This window comes from Ostrea edulis, chromosome 1 (assembly GCF_947568905.1).
Source record: "Ostrea edulis chromosome 1, xbOstEdul1.1, whole genome shotgun sequence".
NCBI classification, from domain to species: domain Eukaryota; kingdom Metazoa; phylum Mollusca; class Bivalvia; order Ostreida; family Ostreidae; genus Ostrea; species Ostrea edulis.
The window spans coordinates 97,472,711-97,497,966 of record NC_079164.1 but is presented as its reverse complement, the minus strand read 5'-3'; the positions used below and the strand labels follow the sequence as shown (position 1 = coordinate 97,497,966).

The 25,256-nt window shown below is 35.3% G+C and overlaps 2 protein-coding genes across 3 annotated transcripts; both read right to left on the bottom strand.

Annotated features, from left to right (window-relative positions):
- Positions 1-483: 483 nt before the first annotated feature.
- LOC125671918 (potassium voltage-gated channel protein Shaw-like) lies at positions 484-15,877 on the bottom strand. 2 transcript variants are annotated; one of them, XM_056139569.1, is made up of 3 exons: positions 14,974-15,877; positions 972-2,171; positions 484-721 (listed from the first exon to the last, which is right to left on the bottom strand). In XM_056139569.1, the coding sequence occupies exons 1-2, from the start codon at positions 15,652-15,654 to the stop codon at positions 1,008-1,010; spliced, it is 1,845 nt and encodes a 614-aa protein (XP_055995544.1). In that variant the 5' UTR covers positions 15,655-15,877; the 3' UTR covers positions 484-721; positions 972-1,007. The 2 variants fall into 2 exon arrangements, with proteins under 2 accessions (XP_055995544.1, XP_055995540.1); XM_056139565.1 differs by lacking the exon at positions 484-721 and having other exon boundaries at positions 752-2,171; positions 14,974-15,876.
- A 2,927-nt stretch (positions 15,878-18,804) lies between these two features.
- Positions 18,805-24,727, bottom strand: LOC125671966 (alpha-ketoglutarate-dependent dioxygenase alkB homolog 4-like). Its single transcript, XM_048907981.2, has 3 exons — positions 24,597-24,727; positions 22,006-22,215; positions 18,805-19,421 (listed from the first exon to the last, which is right to left on the bottom strand). The coding sequence occupies exons 1-3, from the start codon at positions 24,684-24,686 to the stop codon at positions 18,906-18,908; spliced, it is 816 nt and encodes a 271-aa protein (XP_048763938.2). The 5' UTR covers positions 24,687-24,727; the 3' UTR covers positions 18,805-18,905.
- Between the last annotated feature and the right edge of the window lie 529 nt (positions 24,728-25,256).

The window sequence follows — 25,256 nt, the reverse complement described above, 5'->3', positions numbered from 1 at the left end:
CTGTTCCGCAGGTCGCAACCTTGGCCTGGGGCGGAAATGAGTATTCGTATCATTGTTAAGTAATGAAATGTTCCTAAATTAAGAGAATTCTAGCTTGCAATATCTGACCCATTATTGAAAGCCATTTTTTCATGAAATGGTAGGATCCATACCGAAATGTTCTGGGAAACAGAAAAAAGGTGCGTGTTGGATTGATTGTATATTGTTTAACGTCCCTCTTGAGAATTTTTCACTCAACCATTGCCGGTGAAGGACTACAAAATTTAGGTTTATGCTCGGCGCTTACGGCCTTTGAGCATGGAGGAATCTTTATCGTGCCACACCTGCTGTGACACGGGGCCTCGGTTTTTGTGGTCTCATCCGAAGGACCGCCCCATTTAGTCGCCTCTTACGACAAGCAAGGGATATATACTGAGGACCTATTCTAACCCGGGGTCCCAAGGGAATGTGCTTGTTGGGTAAATTACTAGTATTCTTTTGCAGGAGATTTTTAAAAAAAATAATTTTTATAACTTACAAAAATCGTGCTTCATTAAGAATTATCATTATAATACAGTAATAGCCAATTCTGCCGTAAGGTTCAGCTTAGCACCTGGGCTAATGGTAGCATTGGTCTGAACAAGAAAAATGTGGCAGTTAATCTTCCCCCATTTATGCTTTCTAAAACGCCATCTGTCACTGTCTGCAAATGATGAACTTTTATAGATCTGTTTCTTTCATTCTGTTGGCAACAAATGGATACGAATACATATTAGGTCTCACGTTTAATGAAAGATTCGATATATTTCATTTCTACAGCTACAATATATCAACTATAAATGCTTTAAATATACAATAATTGTTTTGTCTTTAAATCTGTATATTTTCATTCTTAAGCGCTCTAATATGTTTGAAGATAGTAGAAATATAAATTATGAAACAACTTTCATATTTTTTGACTTGTTAAACATTCATTTGATGCAGCAGCATACCTGCATTCACCCATTTTGATGAGGCTATTTCGACCTCTACAGACTCATTCGCCTTTTTCTCTGTTTTTCCAAGTCCTCCTTTGTGGGATAGACTTTGTTGAGCAAGAATTCGTTGTACGGTTTTACTGATTTGACCATTTTTACCTCTCCAGCATTCACGATAGGCATGATTAATTCAGCACCATTTTGACTTTGGATTGGTGCTGTCCTCCCTCCCCCATTCTTCTGCAGGATTCTCGCTCCCATTATAGTGCCTCCCGGTGTTCTGTTCATACCGAGCTTTGCAGTGTCTTTATCCTTGTCATATTTCACATGGTGAATCTGATATTCACGTGTATGATAGAATTGCAAACCATAAAAAGAATGAAAATTTCTTGCTATCAGTGGAACAGGCATTCCCATTAAAATGATTCCAGTCAAAGCACACAAACATGCAAGTAAGTATCCCACAGGAGAGTTAGGGTAATAATCCCCATATCCTACCGTTGTCATGGTGATCAAAGACCACCACATTCCTATATAAATATTATTGTAATAACTCGATGCCTCAAAAAATTCGGTACAAAAGATAACTGTTGCAAAAAATGCGGTCGCCATTATCATGAAAACGAAAAGTAAGAGTAATTCCCGTTTGCTCGCTCTCACTGCAAGCCACAACGTTTTCAGGCCATGATAGTGCCTTGTAAAACGAAATAATCGAAGAACTCGGAGAGACATCATAGTCTGAAGCAGCAGGAACGCTCGGATTCTATCCACACGATGCCAGTATGTCCTATCGTAAAGGTCTATCCCAAACATGACCCAGGCGGGAATGAGGTACAGGATGTCGCACAGCGTGTTAAACAATTTGAGCATGCGCCACCGCTGTCTGCAGAAAACAAATCGAATAATGATTTCAACTGTAAAAAACATCAAACAAAATATGTCAAACCCTATCAAAGCAGGATGAGGTTGAGTGATCAAATAGGACAACACCCTGCTGTTGTACGTAGGTAAGGTATCGCAATGGTCCACACACGGCTCCGAGAAGTTCGTAAAACGTGGTGGAATGACGACAAAATGGCTGTTCTCTGCCACATGTTTGGGTACGTATCTTTGGAAAAATGTGTTTCTTGGTTGTACTCTGCATTCAGACAGGGTACTGGTGAACATACAGATGATGGACAAAATAACCAGCGTCATGTACACAATAGACCAAATCTGAAACGAAAGCGAAATCCTTTGTAACTCCGATATTCTATCTACATCGTTGAATTACCTAAGGCCGTAAGGGCAACTGACGTAAAAGTCTTTTCTTTAAAATTATGTGTAGACAAATAAAAACCAAGTAACAACTATATAAACGTGATGCTGAAGATCCCCATCTCTCATTTATCACAATAAACTTTTACAGGTTCTTAAACCTTTTATCGTGTTGAATCGTAAATAAAAAGGTTTACATTCCTATACTCCCCAACTATATTATAGTGATGACAAAATTTCAGTGCAATATCTGTATCCATAATGCGAAAAAGTTAAGATTCAGAGGAAACTATTTGACCTACTTTCAGTCTTAAAGTAGGTGATGGTGCACCAATCCAGCTGAAATGCAAACTGAATCTGAGAGGAAGGTTCAATGTGACTACAATTCAGGACAATACCTGTAACCAATAGCGACAAAAAATCTGGAAAACTGTTTGACCTACTTTTAGCCCTAAAGTAAGTCACGAAGTACCAATCCAACTGAAATGCAATCTCATTTTTACGCTTCTTAAGGGAGAAATTTTGACAAAATTTCAACGCTGTACATGCATCCTTTACTGGAAAAGTTCGGAAAACATGACCTCGTACAGACGGACGCATGGACAGTGCCAAAACATAATACGTCCCGTATAACAAATTTAGCTTGATGTTTAATCTTTTTTATTTGGAAGTGTAACACACAAGTTATTTTTCACTGTTTATTCACCATGCATATCGTAAGTTAATATGACAATGTTCCTACAAATAAATAAATACATAATTACTAATGAGATAACACTTTTAAAATTCACTTAATATCTTACAATCATTAACCATGCATACAGAATACTCTGCTCAATAGCAAGTACGAATGGCATAATGGATAAGACTGTCGCCCACCAAACAAAGCACAATCCACATCCGGTTCAAATCCCACTCGCAACACAGATTTTCTTATTTTCTTTTCTTTTTCTCCCTTACAAATCTCCCCACTTTCAATCAGCAATGATAAAAGTATATGGTGTGCCTCAACTACATACAATATTTATATAATGGTGTGTTTTGTCTGGTTGATACTCGTTTAACTGCCTCAGTGTACATATCTAATAAATGTTCAACATTCAGTATAATAAAACAAATACTAGTAGTGCATGTAAATAAGGGTAACATTACAGATATTGATTGTGTTCTAGGACAACAGCTGTTGGACCCAAGACCGGATCTGTTGTCCAAAACCGTAGACTGAAGGCAACAGATCCGGTCGAGGATCAAACAGAACAGTTATTGTCCGAGGACCCAGTCTTTTACTGTTTTGTTATACATCTTCATTTTTAGGTTGTTTTACAAGATGCACATGGCTAGTTGACTTTTAGCGGGACAGTGTAATTGCGTACATCTATCACCGTATACACTAGTTTGAAAGGAAACATAACCGAAATCCTAATTAATGATTATCTTTTTCATGTTTGTGTTCTGCGTTTCATCTAATAAATTCTGTATGCTGAATCAGTCAAATCAATGAACCTCGCCATAAAGGAAACAAATCAAAGACCGAGAATCATGTGATTTGCAAAATAGGACGTAAACTGTTGACCTGTCAATAGACCACGAGTGTGAGTTTATTTTTTTTTTTTTTTTTATAATATCACCCGTTGTCAAGTACTGTTACCCGTTGCTAGATACTATCACCCTCTCCAGAGCGCGTGCTTTCTGTTATCAGAGGGTAACAATATGTTTTTTCAAATGCTTCTCGACCAATCAAATTCAAGTATTTTACATAAAACGGTTTATTATATACCCATCATTGTTTTGTTTTTTTGATACAAGTGTGATCCGGTTTTCCGGATCACCACTCTGTGCTTTTCTGATTCTGTATCAGTACCCTCTGAAACTGATGCCGTCACAATGACGTCACAATGCATCAACGCAACGTTTTTTGTAGAAATTAAGAAATTAAACTTATAATTCTTTGTTTCATGCATGTATCAAACGAAACATTGGACAGAAAACATCATCAATGCGCGTGCGCGTAGCGCATTGATGAAAAAGTTTTTCGTCCAATGTTTCGTTTGATACAAGCATCTAACAAAGAATTATAAGTTTTATTTCTTAGCATTTAATTATGTTTTTAAGATAGAAAAATAATTAGTTTCTCCCATCAAAAAGCTTGAATTAACGTTTTTGAAATGGCACGTAGGAATACATATATGTAAGAATGAAAACAACAACAAAACGGCATGCCTGAGCGTTCGGGTCAGGTACAGTTTCTGTGCAGATTTAAATGGATTGTACGCCAAATTAAAGGTACAATGGTTAAAAGCCGGTCCATGGAATTACCGGAAACACCGTAAACACCAGGTAATTCCCGAAAACACCAAAAAAAGTCGGTGGAGTGCAACCCGACTCCATTTCAATATCGAGTAAAAAGTTCAACACCTCTTCATCTAAAACGCACTCGTTGACTGAGCCCCATATAACACATTTCAATTTCATTAATATTTTCCAGATCAGAAGTCGCCACTTGCTCTGTCATGTTATCGATCTCATAAAACTCGTGTAATCTGTCTACTTCTACCAGTAAGTGGTCTACGTCATCAAGTTGACCATTCTGCCACGTCATCACCTATGTATGTTGTTTCTTTAAATTAATTTGTATTTAATCAAACGAATGCATTTCGTTATATATAATGCTTGTGTGGAAAATCTCGTTCTATAAATAGCGCTAAAATTAGAACGGGGTAGACGCATTCCAGAGAAAAGTAGTCCCACGTGCTTAGTGCAGATGAACTCCGAACGTAATTTGACACAGAAATCAAACGAATTTTTCAACCAATCAGCATCGTTGTTAAGTCATCACTTTAAAAGTTATTAAATGATATATCACCCGCGTCACAAACAAAACTGTGTACACAAAATATAAATTTCACTGTATGTAGGTTTTGTTTTCTTTGGGTTTTTTTTGGTTTTTTTGATTTTTTTGTTGTTGTTTTTTTGTTTTTTTATGTTGTTGTTTTTTTTGTTTTGGTTTGGTTGTTGATAATTTGGATTACATTCATTATCTTAATATATTTTACGGCGTTACCGTGTTTGAGGGCGAAGCAAAAAAGTTTTGGCATTATTATCTATATCCAAATCAGGACAAAAACAACCCGAAGTTATCACGCGGACGGAGCTGTATCAAAGCATCCTAATTTTGGACATTTGATCCGCCTATATATTGAACGCGGGAAATATAACGCAATCGATGTAAACAGTACATTGTGACGTCATATTCAGCGTCGTTATTTAGCAAATTTACAAACATAGCGTTTGAACCACAACAAAAAACATGGCGTTAATCGTGGAGTGATTACATATGATTAGGAAAATAAGATGTACATGCTTTTACGGATTTTATATAACATCTCAGAACGACGTGAACTAGGGTAGACGAGATTCAAAATGAAGGAATACATGTCCACGCGCTAATATTCGAATCGAAGCCATTGGTACCAAACTTTTCAAGTTCCATGGGTATGGTGTAATTTTTCATTATTTTCCTATATTTTCCTTTTAAACATGTATATACGTGTTACCTATAGGGAGAGCTCCGCTCTCACGGCCCTTCGGGCCGTGAGAGTGCTTCGCCCTCTATAAATGTGGCGTAGTCGAGGTTGACAATGGTTTTTCCAGGGGTGAACATTTTCAGTGTTACCCTCAACTACACTAATATTTGTTTTATTATACTGAATGTTATAGCGAGCGAAGCTCGCGTCGCGAAGCGACGCGACAAGCTCGCTCCAATTATTACGCAATTGAGTCACGTGGTTTGCTCTTCATCAACTGAAAAATGATGGGGACTACCCATAATGCCTCCGGAAAAATGTCGCCGTCACTGCGGTATACTTCATTGACAATCCCGTAATTAAAATAATTAGATTGTTTAGAAAGTACAATTAGCGTTTTTAAATTCCAGACAAGCTTTCTCATAGCTTTAAACGTTTTGTTTTTGCTTGGTTTAAGAGAAGAAAACACATTGCAGCTAATATGACGTCACAATTTGTAACTGTTTACACCAAGCCCGTTATATTTCCCGCGTTAAATGAAGAGGCGGATAAAAGTCGTGTTGCAAGATGTTAATGGGCTTCGCTCGTCTCAACGGTCACACCGTACAACATATTATACCGAGCGAAGCTCGGACGGGCCGAAGGCCCGTCCGCGAAGCAAGGCTCTAAAGGTAACACGTATGTAAAAGAAAAAAGTCAAAATCCGCAAAAGAAAAAGAGATAATCTCTATATACGTTCACTGAAATTTTCGTGATCCATATGGGCGCCGCCATTTATTTTTTCATTACCTGCTTCAACAGTCATTCGTGTTTTATTTTGAATGCCAATAATAGAAGACTCTAACGTGCAATTCGTAATTTAAACACTCAGTTTGTTCAAAGTGAATAGTATAATTATAATTGTAACAGGTTTTAGCAAATAAATACATATAAAATCGTAATACGACTAAATAGATGAACGAGTTCATGAGTTTCTTTGAATAAGAATATACGATAAAATTACGGTTACTTTTTTACCATTTTGAATTTATTGGTTAATTTTGTTTAGTTTTAACGGCCTTTTTCATTGCATACAGAATGTATTATTGTTGTTTATAATTGTTTGCTTTGAAAAAGAGAAAAAAGTCGAGGCTAAATGTGACGTCACAATGCACAGTTTACGTCGCCTTGCGTTTTATTTCCCGCGTTCAACGAATAGGCGGATCATGTAAAACTGTTGTCCCCATATAAACTCCTTTAATACCGAGCGAAGCTTGGACGGGCCGAAGGCCCGTCCGCGAAGCAAGGCTCTAAAGGTAACACGTATGTAAAAGAAAAAAGTCAAATTCAGCCAAAGAAAAAGAGATAATCTCTATATACGTTCACTGAAATTTTCGTGATCCATATGGGCGCCGCCATTTATTTTTTCATTACCTGCTTCAACAGTTATTCGTAATTTATTTTGAATGCCAATAATAGAAGACTCTGACGTGCAATTCGTAATTTAAACACTCAGTTTGTTCAAAGTAAATAGTATAATTATCATTATAACAGGTTTTAGCAAATAATTACATAGAAAACCGTAATACGACTACATAGATGAACGAGTTCATGAGGTTCTTTGAATAAGAATATACGATAAAATTACGGTTACTTTTTTACCATTTTGAATTTATTGGTTAATTTTGTTTAGTTTTATAACGGCCTTTTTCATTGCATACGGAATGTATTATTGTTGTAAAAATAATTGTTTGCTTTGAAAAAGAGAAAAAAGTCGAGGCTAAATGTGACGTCACAATGCACAATTTACGTCGCCTTGCGTTTTATTTCCCGCGCTCAATGGATAGGCGGATCCTGTAAAACTGTTCTCCCCATATAAACCCCTTTAATATTGAGATCTTACTGGGTTATCAACGCAAGGAAAATTTCATTGTACTTAACGGAATTATGATTACCACTTGGGACACTCCAATGACCATTACGTACATGCTTCGCTCGGTCTAACGGTCACATATTAAACAACTAAGCAGAAGAACTTACGTCTGTTGACATTTGATCAATCACTGCCATGTGATATTTCGTATTTCGATGCGGGTATTCGCGTTTATTACAAACGCTCAAACGACGTTGTCTAACAATCGGTACTGACTAAAACCCGGTCTCGGTCCCGGTCTTCGGTCTCGGTCCCGTGACTAAAACCCGGTCTTCGGTCCCGGTCCCAGATTTTTTTATTCGATAAAAACATAATACATCAGAATATTTTAGCCCCAATTTCTCATTAATTTAGATATGACATATCATGCCTGCATTCTGATAGTTGATTGATAATATTATTGTCGTCTTTCGTAAAATAATATGTGAAAACTCCGGGACCGGTGGAACCGAGAAGTAAAAACAGTGCTAAAAGCCGGTCATGGTCTCGATATTTTTTATTTTTCCTAAATTTATAGCCGCTCGAATCTACTTTTTTTTTTTATTAAAAAAAGATAAGAGTGTTATATTCAATGGCATTCCGTTGTATGCACATGTATGTTTCTGATTTATTGTATGTTTGTGTTTTATTCAATTTTCCTTCTTATGTCAAATTTGAACTCAACTACGTGATTTTTTCTCTCTCCCAATTAAACACGTTACATTACATTTTCATAAAAAGATGAGGATGTAGAAGAGAAGTAATACATATGTACTTATCCTGGTGTATTTGTTTATAATTTACTGTTGGATGTAGTTTTTACAAAATCAATTCTTTTCTCTTTTTTTCATTTAGGTCAAAAATTGATAAAATTTTCAAATTCAATGTTGGTGTATTCCGAACCGGGTCTCTGTACATGTATATGTATACGCGGGTTACTGCTCTCTCTCTCTCTCTCTCTCTCTCTCTCTCTCTCTCTCTCTCTCTCTCTCTCTCTCATTTACGAGTGTATCGTGAGAATCGCATTAATTTGTTAAATTATGATGTTATATTAGTTGTTTTAATCGGGGAAGAAAAGCCTCGATGTAAATATTAGAATACAAAGTAGAGTGCACGTGCAAAATATGAGTCCAGAATGTACGATGTATGAAGTACTTTAAAAATTATGTTCATTAGTTAAATGAAAAAAACAAAACAAATATTGTCCTTAAATTTTATTATAATTTTTGAAACATGCTGAATAATTGTTGATAGCGAAACAAAATTAATGTGTACTCTTGTCAAAAAAAACCTCCCCCGCCCCTTTCCAGAAAGATTCTGAATACAAGAATGATGCTTTTGAAAAGGAAATGTTATATCCCCGTAATCGAATATTCGGGGCGCATTTATATAGTTTTTGGTTCATCCGTCTGTTTGTCAGTAAAAACTTGAACCTTCGGCATAACTTTTGAATGCATGTTGATAGGGTTTTCATATTTCACATGTATACTCCTTGTGACAAGACCCTTCTTTACATGCAATTCTTCACCTTTCATATTTTACCTACTTTTGAAAATCTTTAACCTTAGCCATAACTTTTGAATGGTTAGTAAAAATACACGAGGGTATAAAATGCTTCAGGCAGCCATACTTTTCTTGAAACGCTAACAGTAGGCCTATTTGTATTTTCAAAACTGAAATTTATTTCTTAAATGAATTTACATGTATGTCTTGCATATTTATAAATGTAGATTTCATTGTTTGTAAATTTGTCAGTTTATGTCAAATTTATGCACTTTGAAATATAAGATATTTTGAAAATAGGAAACAAATAGTTTTTGTGCAGCATAATTGATACATGTATGTTTGTACATATACGTATATAACTATTCACAATAAATATAGTTACCACATAATATTACAGTAAAAACTGTAAATATCCTGATATATTCTGTTTTTATCGAATAAAAGTATCTGGGACTGGGACCGAAGACCGGGTTTTAGTCACGGGACCGAGATCGAAGACCGGGTTTTAGTCACGGGACCGAGATCGAAGACCGGGTTTTAGTCAGTACTCTAACAATCTACGGCGAACCGTATGTGCATATTTGACGCATGTGGTTATTTTTTTTATAATATCACCCGTTGTCAAGAACTGTTACCTGTTGCTAGATACTATCACCCTGGAGTGTGTGCTTTCTATTCTCAATATGTTTTTTCAAATGCTTCTCGACCAATCAGATTCGAGATTTTAAATGAAAGTATAATAAATATATTTATAATATCCAAGTCGAAGTTAAATCTTTCCGGTTGGAGTACTAGATTACTAGTTACTAATGTAAGGGTGTACGGGTTGACAAACTACAGCTTTGTTTATCTAAAAGCTCTGAAATATCAAATGTTTTGCGAAATCAGAAAATTATTATGTTGGTTATAAAAGTGTAGGTCGTCGTTGGGTTTAAAATATCAAATAATTGTTTTTTCTTCCTGTAATGAGTGCAATTTATCATGATTTTTTTTAAAGGTATGAATCTTTTATTTGATTTCCATAATATATAACACAGGCAGTTCTACGGTTTCACATCTAAGCACATCTAATTTATCATAATTTCAGCAGCTAAAAGCAGAAGGATGTTTAGATAGGAGGTGGTGGTGAAATATTTTCTGAAGTGACAGGAGAGTCAATCGCCCAGTGCCAAGTCTTCCTTCATGGCCTAAACCAAATGATGAAGGGGACAAAGGCTCTCGACGTTTGTACTATGGACTATGTAAGACGTCGGCAGCCTGTGGAGGGGAGCAATACTATGGTTGTCTGCAACTGCATACTTTAAATTGTGGATAAAGAATTTTGTTAAATAAACGGAAAGAAATTTCTTAAGTGACCCCCAAAAATGGAATTGTATGTTGTACATGTATTGTAAATAATAAACAGCATCTGTCACCCCACCCCCCGTTAATCCCAGAATCATTTTCATTTAATAATTGGCTTACCAATACCCGCTATTGTGGTAATTTTTCTGATCGATGTGTAATTATCCATTTGATTTCATAAAAACATCTCTTAATTAATACCTGTTTAAAAATAGACTAAAAATTACATTTCAAACATGTACAAACACAAACATTGAATAATTGTGATTTGTTTTACTTTATGGGTATACATGGCTTTTTTTTTTTCATTTGTTTACTTTTTAAATTGATGGGTCTAAGACAATTATCATCCTGTTAGTTTTCATTTCATTTTCAGCTGCATTATCCATTATTCCTTTTTTTTTTTTTTTTTTTAGATTTTCATTTATTAAAAGCTAATGATATGAAAACATTGAATCTTTGTTTAAACCTCTGTAAATATTCACAATATTTCCTAAAAGTCTAGGGATATCTGAATTTATGTACATTTAAAAAAAAAAAATGTCTAACTTCACATTTAGTATATGTACCGAGCTTCTGAACTGGAGACGATTCGGACAAAGTTGATCATTTTTGGGTGGTTCAAAAATGTGACAACTATAAAACATTCAACTTCTTCCAGTAATGACAGATGTCACGCTACCTATACATTGGTACGGTATCTTACATGGCGGCAATACACGAGGCTGGTGACTCTGTCTAAAAATGATAGAGGGGGTTGGTTTTTTTTGTTTGGTTTTTTGGTTTTTTTTTAAAAACAAGTTTGCGTAATTACAAAAAAAAACAAAAAAACAACTTAAAATGAGAGGTTAGCACGCGATGTATAAATGTATGAGGCTCTCAAATACTCTTCTATTCATATTTACCTTCTACAATACTAGTCTTTTTATAATCCAAATAATATCGCATATATGTCGGGTTACTAATATGCAACTCGCCAACAATCCTAAGGGTTGTTTGATAAAAGATCCAAGACTGAAAGTAGATTTATTTTATTTATATTATCTAAATCGTATTCTTTGGATGAAAATTTGAAGATCTATAGGAACAACATTATAAAAATTTATGCAGGACGTCAGCCACTATTACGATAGGTACATGTAGTCCCCCTTTATCACATCGTCGAAAACCCATGGCCGATCGCTCTATTCGTTTAGGTAAACGAATAGAGCGACCGACCGTGGGTTTTCGACGATGCTTTTATCATGGACAAGTACACTTAGTCCGAAATGTCAAGAAAAGTATGTTTTCCTGGATTTTTATGATATTAATATGTACTAAATATGCAGTTTAGACATTTTTTTCAAATGTACATAAATTCAGATATCCCTAGAACTTTACGAAATATTGTGAATATTTACAGAGGGACGGTAAATAACAAAATCATTAAAAACAAGAGGCCCATGAGCCACATCGCTCATCTGAGTCACCGTGGTCCATATCAGAAGATTTTCCATATCTACTTGCATGTAAAACCGTAGTCCCTATTATGGCCCCAAACCTACCCCTGGAGGCCATGGTTTTTGCAAACTTGAATCAACACTATGTCAGAAAGCTTTCATGTAAATGTGAACTTCTTTGGCCCAATGGTTCTTGAGAATAAGATTTTTAAAGATTTTCCCTATATATCTGTATGTAAAATTTTGATCCCCTATTGTGACCCCATCCTACCCCAGGGGGGCATGATTTTAACAAACCTGAATCTGCACTATATCAGAAAGCTTTCATATAAATCTCAGCTTTTCTGGCTCAGTGGTTCTGGGAAGAAGATTTTTAAAGATTTTCCCTATATATTTGTATGTAAAACTTTGACCCCCTATTGTGGCCCCATCCGACCCCCGGGGGCCATGATCTTAACAATTTAGAATCTGCACTATATCAGGAAGCTTTCATATAAATCTCAGCTTTTCTGGCTCAGTGGTTCTTGAGAAGAAGATTTTAAAAGATTTTTCCTATAAAGTTGTATGTAAAACTTTGATGCCCCCCTTGAGGCCCCATGCATATCCCCGGGGTCCATGATTTGAACAAACTTGAATCTGCACTGTATCCAAAAAAAAAAAAAAAAAAAAAAAACGAAAAAAAAAAAAAAATCTTTGACCCCCTATTGTGGCCCCATCCGATCCCCGGGGGCCATGATTTTGTCCCCTATTCTGGCCCCATCCAACCCCCGGGGGCCATGATTTTTACAATTTAGAATCTGCACTATATCAGGAAGCTTTCATATAAATCTCAGCTTTTCTGGCTCAGTGGTTCTTGGGAAGAAGATTTTTAAAGATTTTTCCTATATATTTGTATGTAAAACTTTGTCCCCTATTGTGGCCCCATCCAACCCCCGGGGGCCATGATTTTTACAATTTAGAATCTGCACTATATCAGGAAGCATTCATATGAGAAGAAGATTTTTAAAGATTTTTCCTATATATTTGTATGTAAAACTTTGATCCCCTATTGTGGCCCCATCCTACCCCAGGGGGCCATGATTTTAACAAGTTACCTGAATCTGCACTATATCAGAAAGCTTTCATATAAATCTCAGCTCTTCTGGCTCAGTAGTTCTGGGAAGAAGATTTTTAAAGATTTTCCCTATATATTTGTATGTAAAACTTTGACCCCCTATTGTGGCCCCATCCGACCCCCGGGGGCCATGATCTTAACAATTTAGAATCTGCACTATATCAGGAAGCTTTCATATAAATCTCAGCTTTTCTGGCTCAGTGGTTCTTGAGAAGAAGATTTTAAAAGATTTTTCCTATAAAGTTGTATGTAAAACTTTGATGCCCCCCTTGAGGCCCCATGCATATCCCCGGGGTCCATGATTTGAACAAACTTGAATCTGCACTGTATCCAAAAAAAAAAAACAAAAAAAAAAACGAAAAAAAAAAAAAATCTTTGACCCCCTATTGTGGCCCCATCCGATCCCCGGGGGCCATGATTTTGTCCCCTATTCTGGCCCCATCCAACCCCCGGGGGCCATGATTTTTACAATTTAGAATCTGCACTATATCAGGAAGCTTTCATATAAATCTCAGCTTTTCTGGCTCAGTGGTTCTTGGGAAGAAGATTTTTAAAGATTTTTCCTATATATTTGTATGTAAAACTTTGTCCCCTATTGTGGCCCCATCCAACCCCCGGGGGCCATGATTTTTACAATTTAGAATCTGCACTATATCAGGAAGCATTCATATGAGAAGAAGATTTTTAAAGATTTTTCCTATATATTTGTATGTAAAACTTTGATCCCCTATTGTGGCCCCATCCTACCCCAGGGGGCCATGATTTTAACAAGTTACCTGAATCTGCACTATATCAGAAAGCTTTCATATAAATCTCAGCTCTTCTGGCTCAGTAGTTCTGGGAAGAAGATTTTTAAAGATTTTCCCTATATATTTGTATGTAAAACTTTGACCCCCTATTGTGGCCCCATCCGACCCCCGGGGACCATGATCTTAACAATTTAGAATCTGCACTATATCAGGAAGCTTTCATATAAATCTCAGCTTTTCTGGCTCAATGGTTCTTGAGAAGAAGATTTTTCCTATAAATTTGTATGTAAAACTTTGATGCCCCCCTTGAGGCCCCATGCAATCCCCGGGGTCCATGATTTTAACAAACTTGAATCTGCACTAGTTTCTATATCAAAACAAAAAACAAAAACAAACAAAAACAAAAAAACTTTGACCCCCTATTGTGACCCCATCCGACCCCCGGGGGCTATGATTTTAACAATTTAGAATCTGTACTATATCAGGAAGCTTTCATATAAATCTCAGTTTTTCTGGTTCAGTAGTTCTTGGGAAGAAGATTTTTAAAGATTTTTCCTATATATTTGTATGTAAAACTTTGATCCCCTATTGTGGCTCCATCCGACCCCCGGGGGCCATGATTTGAACAATTTAGAATCTACACTACCTAATAAAGCTTATCTATAAATTTCATCTTTTCTGGCCCAGTGGTTCTTGAGGAGAAGATTTTTTAATGACCCTACCCTATTTTTACCTTTTCTTGATTATCTCCCCTTGGAAGGTGGCCTGGCCCTTTATTTTAACAATTTAGAATTCCCTTTACCTAAGGATGCCAACTTTGGTTGAAATTGGCCCAGTGGTTGTTGAGAAGAAGTTGAAAATGTGAAAAGTTTACAGACGGACGGACGCCGGGATACGGGTGATCAGAAAAGCTCACTTGAGCTTTCAGCTCAGGTGAGCTAAAAAAAAAAAGCCAGGAAAACGTCAGATATTTCGAACTAAAGTACACTCTACCTATGGTTTTTAACAAGGTCAAATGGAAAAAAAAAAGTGTTATACAGCCTGTATATCGCACTCGTATTTTGCTCAATTTTTTAAAAACAGGGTGCGAGACAATGTGCGCATTAGTTATGACTCTAATTATGAAGAAAAAATCCTTTGCGTTCATTGAATTTGTTAAATTATTCTAGTAAATGTATCTCAAAAAAGATTACCTTCGCAGATGTTGATGACGACGGGTTATTCAAAAATGACCATATTTTGTAACGTATATCATCCTCACCAAAATTACTCTCGCTGTCAGTAGAGTGAAGCTTCTCAGGAACCCTTTCGAACATCTCCTGCAAGTCCTCATAATCAAATATCTCATCAAGAGAATCATAGTAATACTTTCTGCAGCAGTGTGACAAACATGACCCATTTAAACCCCAAAATTTCAATTCAGTCGACAATTTCTTTGCACATATAAATCTAGGAATATGCATTTCTCCATTCCGGTAAAAGTCCAATATACATGGAAATAATTCTGGATTTCTGTCGAAGAAATATTCATTGTTCTTGTGATCATATTCTTCACTTTTAAAATTAAGATTAGCGAGTTTCGTTCCAGACACAGTCCTAATCGTTCCATTACACACGGAAAATTTAGTCCCACCAACATTGATTACGATTCGATTCCAGTTCACATCTCTGTATTTTTTGGTAAAGACGAATTTTCTAAGTTTTGCATACAATTCTTTCGTCCTGGTCCTTTTTTCATCTCTACGAGAATTTTCAAAATTTACATTTTCAGAAAATTCACCTGCAGATCCTTTGATCCTCGCCAAATTATGGACTGAACGTTGGTGATCATCTTGCCATGCTGCTTTTCTCACGCCGAAGTTTATAACATTCATCCTTCATATTTGATCATTGGTTCGTCCTTTTATTTCACGTCAGCCTATAATTTTTTTGTAAATTTTCTGGTAACGGAGTTTCAAATATATTGTGACGTCATGATAACGTTGGGTTTCCTGCAGGTATTCGCGCGCAAACTCCCAGACCCGTGGCAAGACTAATCAGCATTTTTCCTTTCACTTTGACTCATAATTTCATAGCGAGGTAAGTACACGTACTTTGAAGATGTCAGGACAATGACATTGACTTCAACTACTTGACCGGGTTTTATTTTAGAAAATCTAACTAGTAGCAATATGCGAAGATATTTAATATCAAAGCAATACAAGCTGTAACTGACGGCAAATAAATTTAAAAATAAAAGAACAAATATTTAACATATTTGTGATTGAATACATATAACTTAGTATTAATTATAGTAAATGTGAAGCAATAAACCCGTCTAATCAGCAGGAAATTCATGAATCATTGTCATCCTGCTCGTCAGTAATCTCCGATGTGCATTGACCTCGGAGGTCACCAGTTCGGAAAAAAGTAAAAGAGAGGCACAGAGCACGTGTCAGATTTGTAAACAATTTAACATGCTAATTTTAAAGAAAATTCACAAACAAAATTTCATTTGAGTGTTCATTGGGGGCGGGGGGGGGGTATAATTATTACTTTCTAAGTTTCTTACACTTATAGTGCCTCTTGTCATTCATGAAACGATGTAATATTATAAACCAACGAAGTGTTTAGTTCAAGTTCAAAATGATGCCTCTGAAATTTGGTTATAGTGTTGAAAAAGTACATACTGACTTCTGAAAAAAAAAGAAGTGAAAAATAGTACAAGCAATGTAGTTGTATACACCGTGGCTGAGAGTTCCTCTTACGTATAATAGGTCAAATACCATTATCAAGTTTTGGAGTAAGGTGATAGCTAACGAAAATTGTATAATTAGAAAATGTTATGAAGAAATGTACATGTATATTAATTGTGAAAATTAGAGATGTAGAAATTGGGCTTTAAGAAAATGTTGACATAGATCTTGGGATCAATGACATTTGGATTTATCAAAAAATTGATAAGCATACTAGTATGCTACAGACTGTGCAACAATAAATATATATAAATTCTTAAACTTGAAATGTTGCATACTCAAAAGCAGTAAATCTAGTACTGTGTTGTAAATACAAAAACCGAAAACGGACAATTTTCATTCAATGCATGATTTTTAAAGATACTTTAAAAAAATAATTTTAAAAAAAACAAAAAACGATGTTGAATAAAGTTTTATGTTTAGCTAGAAGTATTTCTTCTTTTTCAAAGTTTTAATGATTCAAAAATATACATGTAGGCCTATATATAGTGTACTGCCGACTCCCGATGGTCCTGGATTGCGATCGATGATTATCACCATGATTTATAGATAATATCAAAACCGGGCAACAGAATAACTTCATTCTTCTCGGGAACAATCTTCATGTCCAAATTGATCCACACAATAAAAAAAAAACCCTAATAATATAGATAAATTCTTAAACTTGAAATGTCGCCTACTCAAAAGTGGTCATTTATAACCAATTTTCCACTTCGGATGAAAGTGAAAACCAGTACATAGCAAATTACAAATCCTAGGTGTGAATTAAAATTTCCCGAGGGGGTGTTAATGGGTGCAAATCAAAAAAAAAATGACATTTCGAAATTCCAAGGGGATGTTCTATTATTTAAGAGAAAATATATTGCTAACAATTTTTTAAAAAATATTATATATTTGCATCTAATATCAAATATTTTTATTATATTTTCTAAAATCGGGTTTGAATTTTCTTTCTTCCCCAGCAAAACAATATCTAATAAGAATTTTGAAAGACCAATTTTACATATACAAAAAGAAATCAATTTATCTTGATTTTCTAATGATTAAAATTTACACATATTAAAGCTCAGAATTTGCTATATAATTAACTGTTAATCAAATAATCAAAACATTGTTAAAAATCATATATCAACAAAATCACATACATTTTGAATATTTTCTATTATTATATAAAAAAGATTAAATACCGTATCTTTTATTTTCATTCTTAAATAGAATTATTTTTTGCGATAAATAAACGTACATTGAACCAAAACAGAACACATGATTTGGTACGTTTGACTAAAAAGCCACAACAAATCGGGCAATATGTAAAATAGAATATTTCTTCAAGACAATTAGTAATAGATGTGTAATTAAAATTCATCAAATTAAATTTAATTTGTAATGAGGGATCTGCGATAGAACTACGTCCACGTCGTAGAATCGGGGAAAACACATAATTTACGTGCCTAAGAGTTCTGCATAATTTAGAAACACAAAGAGTGCCCAATAATGGTAAATTTTTATTAATTTTTGAAAGTAATTTGTTTCCATTTTAATGGTATTTTTCTTTGGATCATATTGTGTTATATCTCTATGTTTGATAACCGTACCCGTATCAGTGTCCGTTTTCGGTTTTTGTATTTATAACACTGTACTATAGATTTACCGCTTTTGAGTAGGCGACATTTCAAGTTTAAGAATTTGTACTTATTATCATTGGGGTTTTTTAATTGTGTGAATCAATTTGGACATAAAGATTGTTCCCGGGAAGTATGAAGTAATTCTGTTCGCCGGTTTTAATTATCTATAAAACATCGCAATCCGGGACCATCAGGAGTCGGCAGTACTAAATTTACCGCCCACCTTTACATACACCCATGTTTACACACACCCGTGTTTTAATACCTACACCCGTGTTTACACACACCCATGTTTACCTACACCCGTGTTTACACACATTTATGTTTACACACACTCGTGTTTACATAGACCCATTTGTAATGTAAACATCTATAAACTGAGCTACTGTTTTCAATCTTTGTAGGCTATCCTAATCAATTGTCAGTTTCAAGAATTTATGTTTACTAACAAGTTTATGATAAGAATAGACAAATGCAATCAGATTCTTTATAGATCAAATAATTCATCACTTTTCAATTGAAGCAAAGAGTGGCTCTGATCTGATTTTATCAGATTGAGATACTTGGGGATTAAAAGACCCCCCCCCCCCCCCCACCCCCCTCCAATCAAAATATTGTGGTGTTCTTTTCCTAAACAATTTAATGAATTAACAAAATGCAGATACATGTAGTTATATATTTTATCTGTGCATCACACACATTTTTATAAACATTTTCTCAAACACTTTGTATCTCATAAGTTACACCCCCTTAACTTGGTAAATGTTATGGTTTCAAAGAAGCGATGGGGACACCTTCAAATGTCATAGCAATGTCCAGCAATGACTTCCCAACCTTTTCTTTCTCACCCCCAGGTTGAAATTCTGCTGACAATTCTCTATAAGTAATAGCAAGTCTTCTGTCTGTGATGTCACATCTGTGAATTCCGTGCATCCATGCATGTCGGGCGGGGCCATACACCACAGTCAAAGATCTACGAAACAGGGGCACATGAACACTTGTATTGGGGTAGTCTGATGATGTCATACAAAGTGCCGAGTCTGATCCCAAGTTCAAGGTCACCAGCCTCTCTCCCCACAACCAGAAGTCATCAAAATGTGGATCAATAGAAGACCCCCTTTCTGGGACATACTCAAGGTTGCACTGTTCTACAGGTTCAAAGTCTTCTAAAATTTCCAGTGATTTCATTCTCTGATAAATAAATTCACTAAATTTTGGTAGTCCTGTGAAAACATCTGGCTTCACTTTCTTTCGTTTGAAATTCACTTTTGGACCATAATCCTGAAATGAAATAATGTATATCTGTCATCAAATTGAGAGAAGAAAACAATTTTCCAGCTAAAATCTTCAATATATTAAACACCTAAGAGTATTTTATCTCTGTAAGTTAACTAACAAGTGGCTGTTTATGAATTCGAGGGTCTCTCAAAAAACATGAGGCCCATAATTTCTGTCCCAGTTTTTTCTGAAAAATTGTAAAATGTGATGGGTAGCATCCAGAGTCCTGCAATATGACCTTGCTGTTCTAGGCCAAGGTCATAGATCATGATATGAAATGTAAGGGCTTGCCATAAAGAAACTATATACAAAATATGACAGTCCTACCTGAAATAGTTTAAAAGAAAGGTTAAGATTACGAACAGTGATCACTCTCATAACTCCCATAAGTAATACAAAATAGAAAGCTGGGCAAACACAGACCCCTGGACACACCAGAGGATCAGGTGCCTAAGAGGAGTAAGCATCCCCTGTTGATCGGTCACACCTGCTGTGAGCCCTATATCTTGATCAGGTAAATAGAGTTATCTGTAGTCAAAATCAGTGTGCCAAGAACGGCCTACCAATCAATACGAAACACATCAGACAGCATTTAACCTTATGATCGGTTGTATTGGCAAACTAGATCGTTACAACGACCATAGAATTTGCGAACTGCTAACTTCAAACAAGACTGTTGAAACCCCTGCACTATCAACTTGTTTGTCAGTAGCATGCCTCGATTTAAAAACTGACCATGCGCAGAACAAGCTCTTGCGTATCGAATCAGTTGAGAGATATAAACACCACAAGCAGGTGATAATGGAATATTGCTACATAAATATGGAAAGTTGATGATGGAGAAGCTGAAATCATCCCGTTTGTCATAAAGTTGAGTTGTCAGTTTGTAAGTATGAAGCAGAAGTGGACGACTGTGGTGTCTTTTATTTTGAGTTCACTGGGATATATCAATCGACATATGAATGAAAATTATTATTGTTAATAGATAAAACGTTGATATATCTAAATGTCGGATTGAAGGCCACTGGCAACAAGAGATTTATTCTTCTCACATAGAAGTTTTTGAAAAAATTCTGCTTCATAGACTAAGGAATGTAGAAACAGGTCAGCTAACAAAGGAGCACAATTCGTGCCCATGAGAATTCCAACAGACAGTTGGAAGACCTGATCACCAAAGACCATGAAGACATTGTCATTGAAGAACTCCACCATATTTTTTTTATTTCAACTTCAGAGTGCTTGTGCATGGAATCAGAGTGATGTTTAACAAAGTAATTTTTTGGGTGACTGATCACTAGATATGAATATTTGCGTTTTCCATTTTTGTTGAAGAAGCAACTGTCTATGGTGTAAAAAAAAGTATAATCTGTAATTTATCATTAGGAATGGTTGTGTAAAGTGTTGAAAAGTCCTACGTTTTGATGTTGATTTAAGAAGGTATTTAATAGGTTAGGTTTTTTTAAAAGTATGTCAAACTCCAAGATCAACATCATGAAGTTAGAAACTTGATATCGACAAAATGTTTTGTAACAAGGAATGCCTATCACGAACTATTTTGAAATTTGGGTCAAATATCTAGGACTTATCACAGTTGCGGGAGGCACAAAAAAACTTGTGAGCTATTCTGATCACTCGTTGTCCATTGTTTGTATGTAAACTATTCACATTTTTTAGTTCTTTTACATCTAACCAGAGCCAATTTCAACCAAACATGGCAAAAAGCATCCTTGGGTGAAGGGGATTCAAGTTTGTTCACATGATGGGTAACAGAAAATCATGAAAATGCAAAAATAGAGTGAGTTTATTTAAAAATCTTCTTGTCAAGAACCACTGGGCCAGAAAAGTTCAAATTTACATGAAAGCTTCCTAACATAGTGCAGATTCAAGTTTGTTGATAAACTTAACTACCACTTACATATGTACAAAAGGATGCTTTGTAACTAGTTCAGAGAAAACCGATTTGGTCATGAGAAGAAAGCAAACAAACATGTGGCAGACAATGGACAAAATTTTATCAGATTTGTCTAATCTGAAATAGGTGAGTTAAAGTGACTGATTCACAATTTTCCTCCAAATTTTGTTTTTCATTTCAAATGATCAAAATCTACAGTCTAATATGTTTAGAAGGTTTCACACAAAAATTAAGGTTATTCATCATGACAGAAGCTCATTATAAAGAGTTTATAATTTGCTTCGAAATCAAAGATTGAGATGTGTTATTGATTATGGAGTTTTCAAAATAAATGGATATTGATCCAAGTTTATTATACCTATCAAATCTCATTATGACAAGTATACTTTAGGTAAAATGTGTCATTTAAAAGTTAAAATTTGTGATTGTACAAATTGAAGATGCTTTAAATTACAAAATTAATGTTTCACTGGCTTGTTTGTTTATATAAAAAGATTTGAGTCTTTGTTTACATAACACAGAATCAAAGCTTAAATATTGTCCTTATCCTTGCATTCAGACGGTCCAAATTTTGGTTGTCAACATTAAATGAGCTATAGTTTTAATTTTTAACATAAAAATTAAAAACATTTTTTTCGAAAAATGTGAACGAGTCCCTTTAAAAAGTAAAACTACCTGTTTTCGCCTTCCAGATTGAGATTCAACAAAATGGTTTTCATAGATCTTTTCAAAGATGTTGGATTCCTCTTCAAGTGAAATGAAGTCTCTCTGAATAAAGATTCCTGGAAATTCCATATAGTTTCCATGGTGATTTGGATGTTTGCTTTTATTCTCTTCAAAGGCTTTATCGCAGATGTCACAAAAGTAGTGGATGTTTTTGAAACACTGGAAAAATTCAGAATCAAAAATAAATCTATCATATCTGAATAATAGACATGTACGCTAGTTTTCAACTAACTGCAAAAATATGTAGCTCGCTGGAGAAAAAAGATATGTGATGGACCATTTGTGATTGAAATTGTCACAAACTTGTTACAATTTATGTCATTTAAATTACAGGCCCATGATTTTCAATATGAGCTCCTAGAATTTTAATGTTAAGAGCCTGTTTGGCTCCTTAGACATTTATCTTAATGTCCACCCCTACAATGGGGGGGGGGGGGGGGGGTCAAAGTTTTATATACAAATTTATTGGAAAAGTCATTTGAAATCTTGTTCTGAAGAATCACAGGGCAAGAGGAGTTTATATTTACATGGAAGCTTCCTGACATTATGTAGATTCAAGTTTGTTCAAATCATGGCCCCTGTGGGTAGGATGGGGCTACAATAGGGGATCAAAGTTTTACATACAAATATATAGAGAAAATCTTTGAATATAGACCAAGATGACTCAGGTGAGCGATGTGGCCCATGAGCCTCTTGTTTACTTAAGTCTGTTCTCAATTTATGGTCTTGGAGTCTGGTTTCAGACCGAAGCCTTGACAGGGGTCTGAGCCACAAAGCCCGCCCCTGTTGCTATCAATTCTTTGTTTATTACAGACTTAAAACTATATGATTCTCAACAAGAGGAACCTGTTGATCAATTTCAAGTTTGTTTCTTTTTGTCATGTCTGTGTCTTTCTTTATCTTGAGTTTTCCTCCATTTCTGTATTTCAATTCAATTTAATGCCTTAATCAGATCAAATTAAGTGCTTGTACATTAACAGGTTGTGAACACTTCCCATATAGTGAGATCTTCTCGCTAAAAATGTGATTATACCTCTTTATCAAGAAAGTAAACATTACCATAAACAGGTGTTTTGATTGAAAATAATGGCAAATTCCGTGCAACACTAAATAAGTGCAACACACACTCAACATGACACAAATTGTTTCTATAAAATTGACAACACAGTCAAGAAATTGCCTATCAAAGTTGATGTGTAAGAGAGAAGCAGTCTGAAATCCAATACACATCGTGAGTGTTTTTGTTTTGATTAATATATTTGCAGAAGTATCACACATTTTAGCACTTCTTCTTCAAACTTTTCACGTGAAACACGAAGAGATGTACTCCACGGGTGTTTTTCTCGATTTATATACATTTACTCTCGCTAGAGAGGGATTAAATCGCGTTTTAGCGAGAATATCTCGCTATAGAAGTGTTCCCAACCTGTTCAACAGGTTGGGAACACTTCCCCTATCGCGAGATATTCTCGCTAAAACGTGATTATCCCTCTTTAGCGAGAAATAAACATTACCATAAACAGGTGTTTTGGCGTCTTTATTGAAAATAATGCCAAATCCCGTGCAATGCTGAATAAGTGAGACACACACTCAACATGATGCAAATTGTGTCTATGAAATTGACAACATAGTCAAGAAATTGCATATCAAAGTTGCTGCATAAGAGGGAAGTAGTCTGAAATCCAATACACATCGTGAGTGTTTTTGTTTTGATTAATAGAGGGCAAAGCCCTCTCACGGCCCAAAGGGCCGTGAGAGCAGAACTCTCCCTATAGGTAACACATATATACATGTTTAAAAGGAAAATATAGGAAAACAATGAAAAATTAAACCATACCTATGGAACTTGAAAATTTTGGTACTAATGGCATCAATTTGAATATTATCACGTGGACATGTATTTCTCCATTTTGAATCTCCTCTACCTTAGTTCACGTCATTCTGAGATGTTACATAAAATTCGTAAAAGCATGTAAATCTTATTTTCTTGATCATATATAATCACTCCACCATTAATGCCATGTTTGTTGTTGTGGTTCAAACGCTATGTTTGTAAATTTGCTAAATTACGACACTGAATATGACGTCACAATGTACTGCAGCATTATATTTCCCGCATTCAATATATAGGCGGATCAAATATCCAAAATTAGGATGCTTTGATACAGCTCCGTCCTCGTGCTAACTTCGGGTTGTTTTTGTTCTGTTTTGAATATAGATACTAATGCCAAAATTCGTTTGCTTCGCCCTCCAACACGGTCACGCCGTAAAACATATTATATTTGCAGAAGTATCAGACATTTTAGCACTTTTTCTTCTTTTCACGTGAAACACGAAGAGATGTACTCCACCGGTGTTTTTCTCGGTTGTACGGAATATATTTACTTTCACTAGAGAGGGATAATCGCGTGTTATCGAGAATATCTCGCTGTAGGGGAAGTGTCAATGCTGTTGAACAGTACTGTTGAAGACTTCAACAATTAAGATTCATTGGTAGAGACTGGCCCTCAAGATAGCTCCACATTTAATGGTATACGTACCTTAATTATCTCATTTTGTTTATGCTTCTCTTGTTCGCATAACAGACAAGAACGAATTCCTTTACAACCACACCGTGACATGTCTGACATGTTCTATCTATTTCACAACAGGAACATTACAATGCAGTGTAAAATTAAAGCCGTTGATGTGAAGACTCGCTGAATCCGTATTGGAGCTATATTGAAGTTTTATATTATTTGGCCCCGAATACTAAATCATATATGTAAAATCCAACACCAAAGTCCGCTTTTTTTTTTTTCGTTATTTAAAAAAAAAATTATCACATATACATCAATATTTTTTTTTAATTTACTACACTTCTGCTTCATACTTATATATTTTATTGAAAGTAGATATTAATAACTCAACTTTATGACTAACAGGATGATTTCAGCATCTCCGTCGTCAACTTTCCATATTTATGTAGCAATATTCCATTATCACCTGCATGTGGAGTTTATATCTCTCAACTGATTCGATACGCAAGAGTTTGTTCTGCGTGTGGTCAGTTTTTAAATCGAGACAAGTTACTGACAAACAAGTTGAGACCCCTCTAACATTTCGCAAATTCTATGGTCGTTATAACAATCTAGTTTGCCAATACAACCTATCATTGGGTCAAAAGGTGTCTGACGTATTTCATACAGATTGCTATATAC

What these genes read in the sequence shown, in the direction of transcription:
- LOC125671918 (XM_056139569.1), bottom strand. Translation starts at nt 15,654, where the DNA reads ATGAATGTTATAAACTTCGGCGTGAGAAAAGCAGCATGGCAAGATGAT. An exon ending in CGTCATCAACATCTGCGAAG is followed by an intron (nt 2,172 to 14,973) that starts GTAATCTTTTTT and finishes CTTTCGTTTCAG; the next exon opens with ATTTGGTCTATTGTGTACAT.
- LOC125671966 (XM_048907981.2), bottom strand. Translation starts at nt 24,686, where the DNA reads ATGTCAGACATGTCACGGTGTGGTTGTAAAGGAATTCGTTCTTGTCTG. An exon ending in AACAAAATGAGATAATTAAG is followed by an intron (nt 22,216 to 24,596) that starts GTACGTATACCA and finishes GAATTTTTCCAG; the next exon opens with TGTTTCAAAAACATCCACTA. An exon ending in AATCTGGAAGGCGAAAACAG is followed by an intron (nt 19,422 to 22,005) that starts GTAGTTTTACTT and finishes ATTTCATTTCAG; the next exon opens with GATTATGGTCCAAAAGTGAA.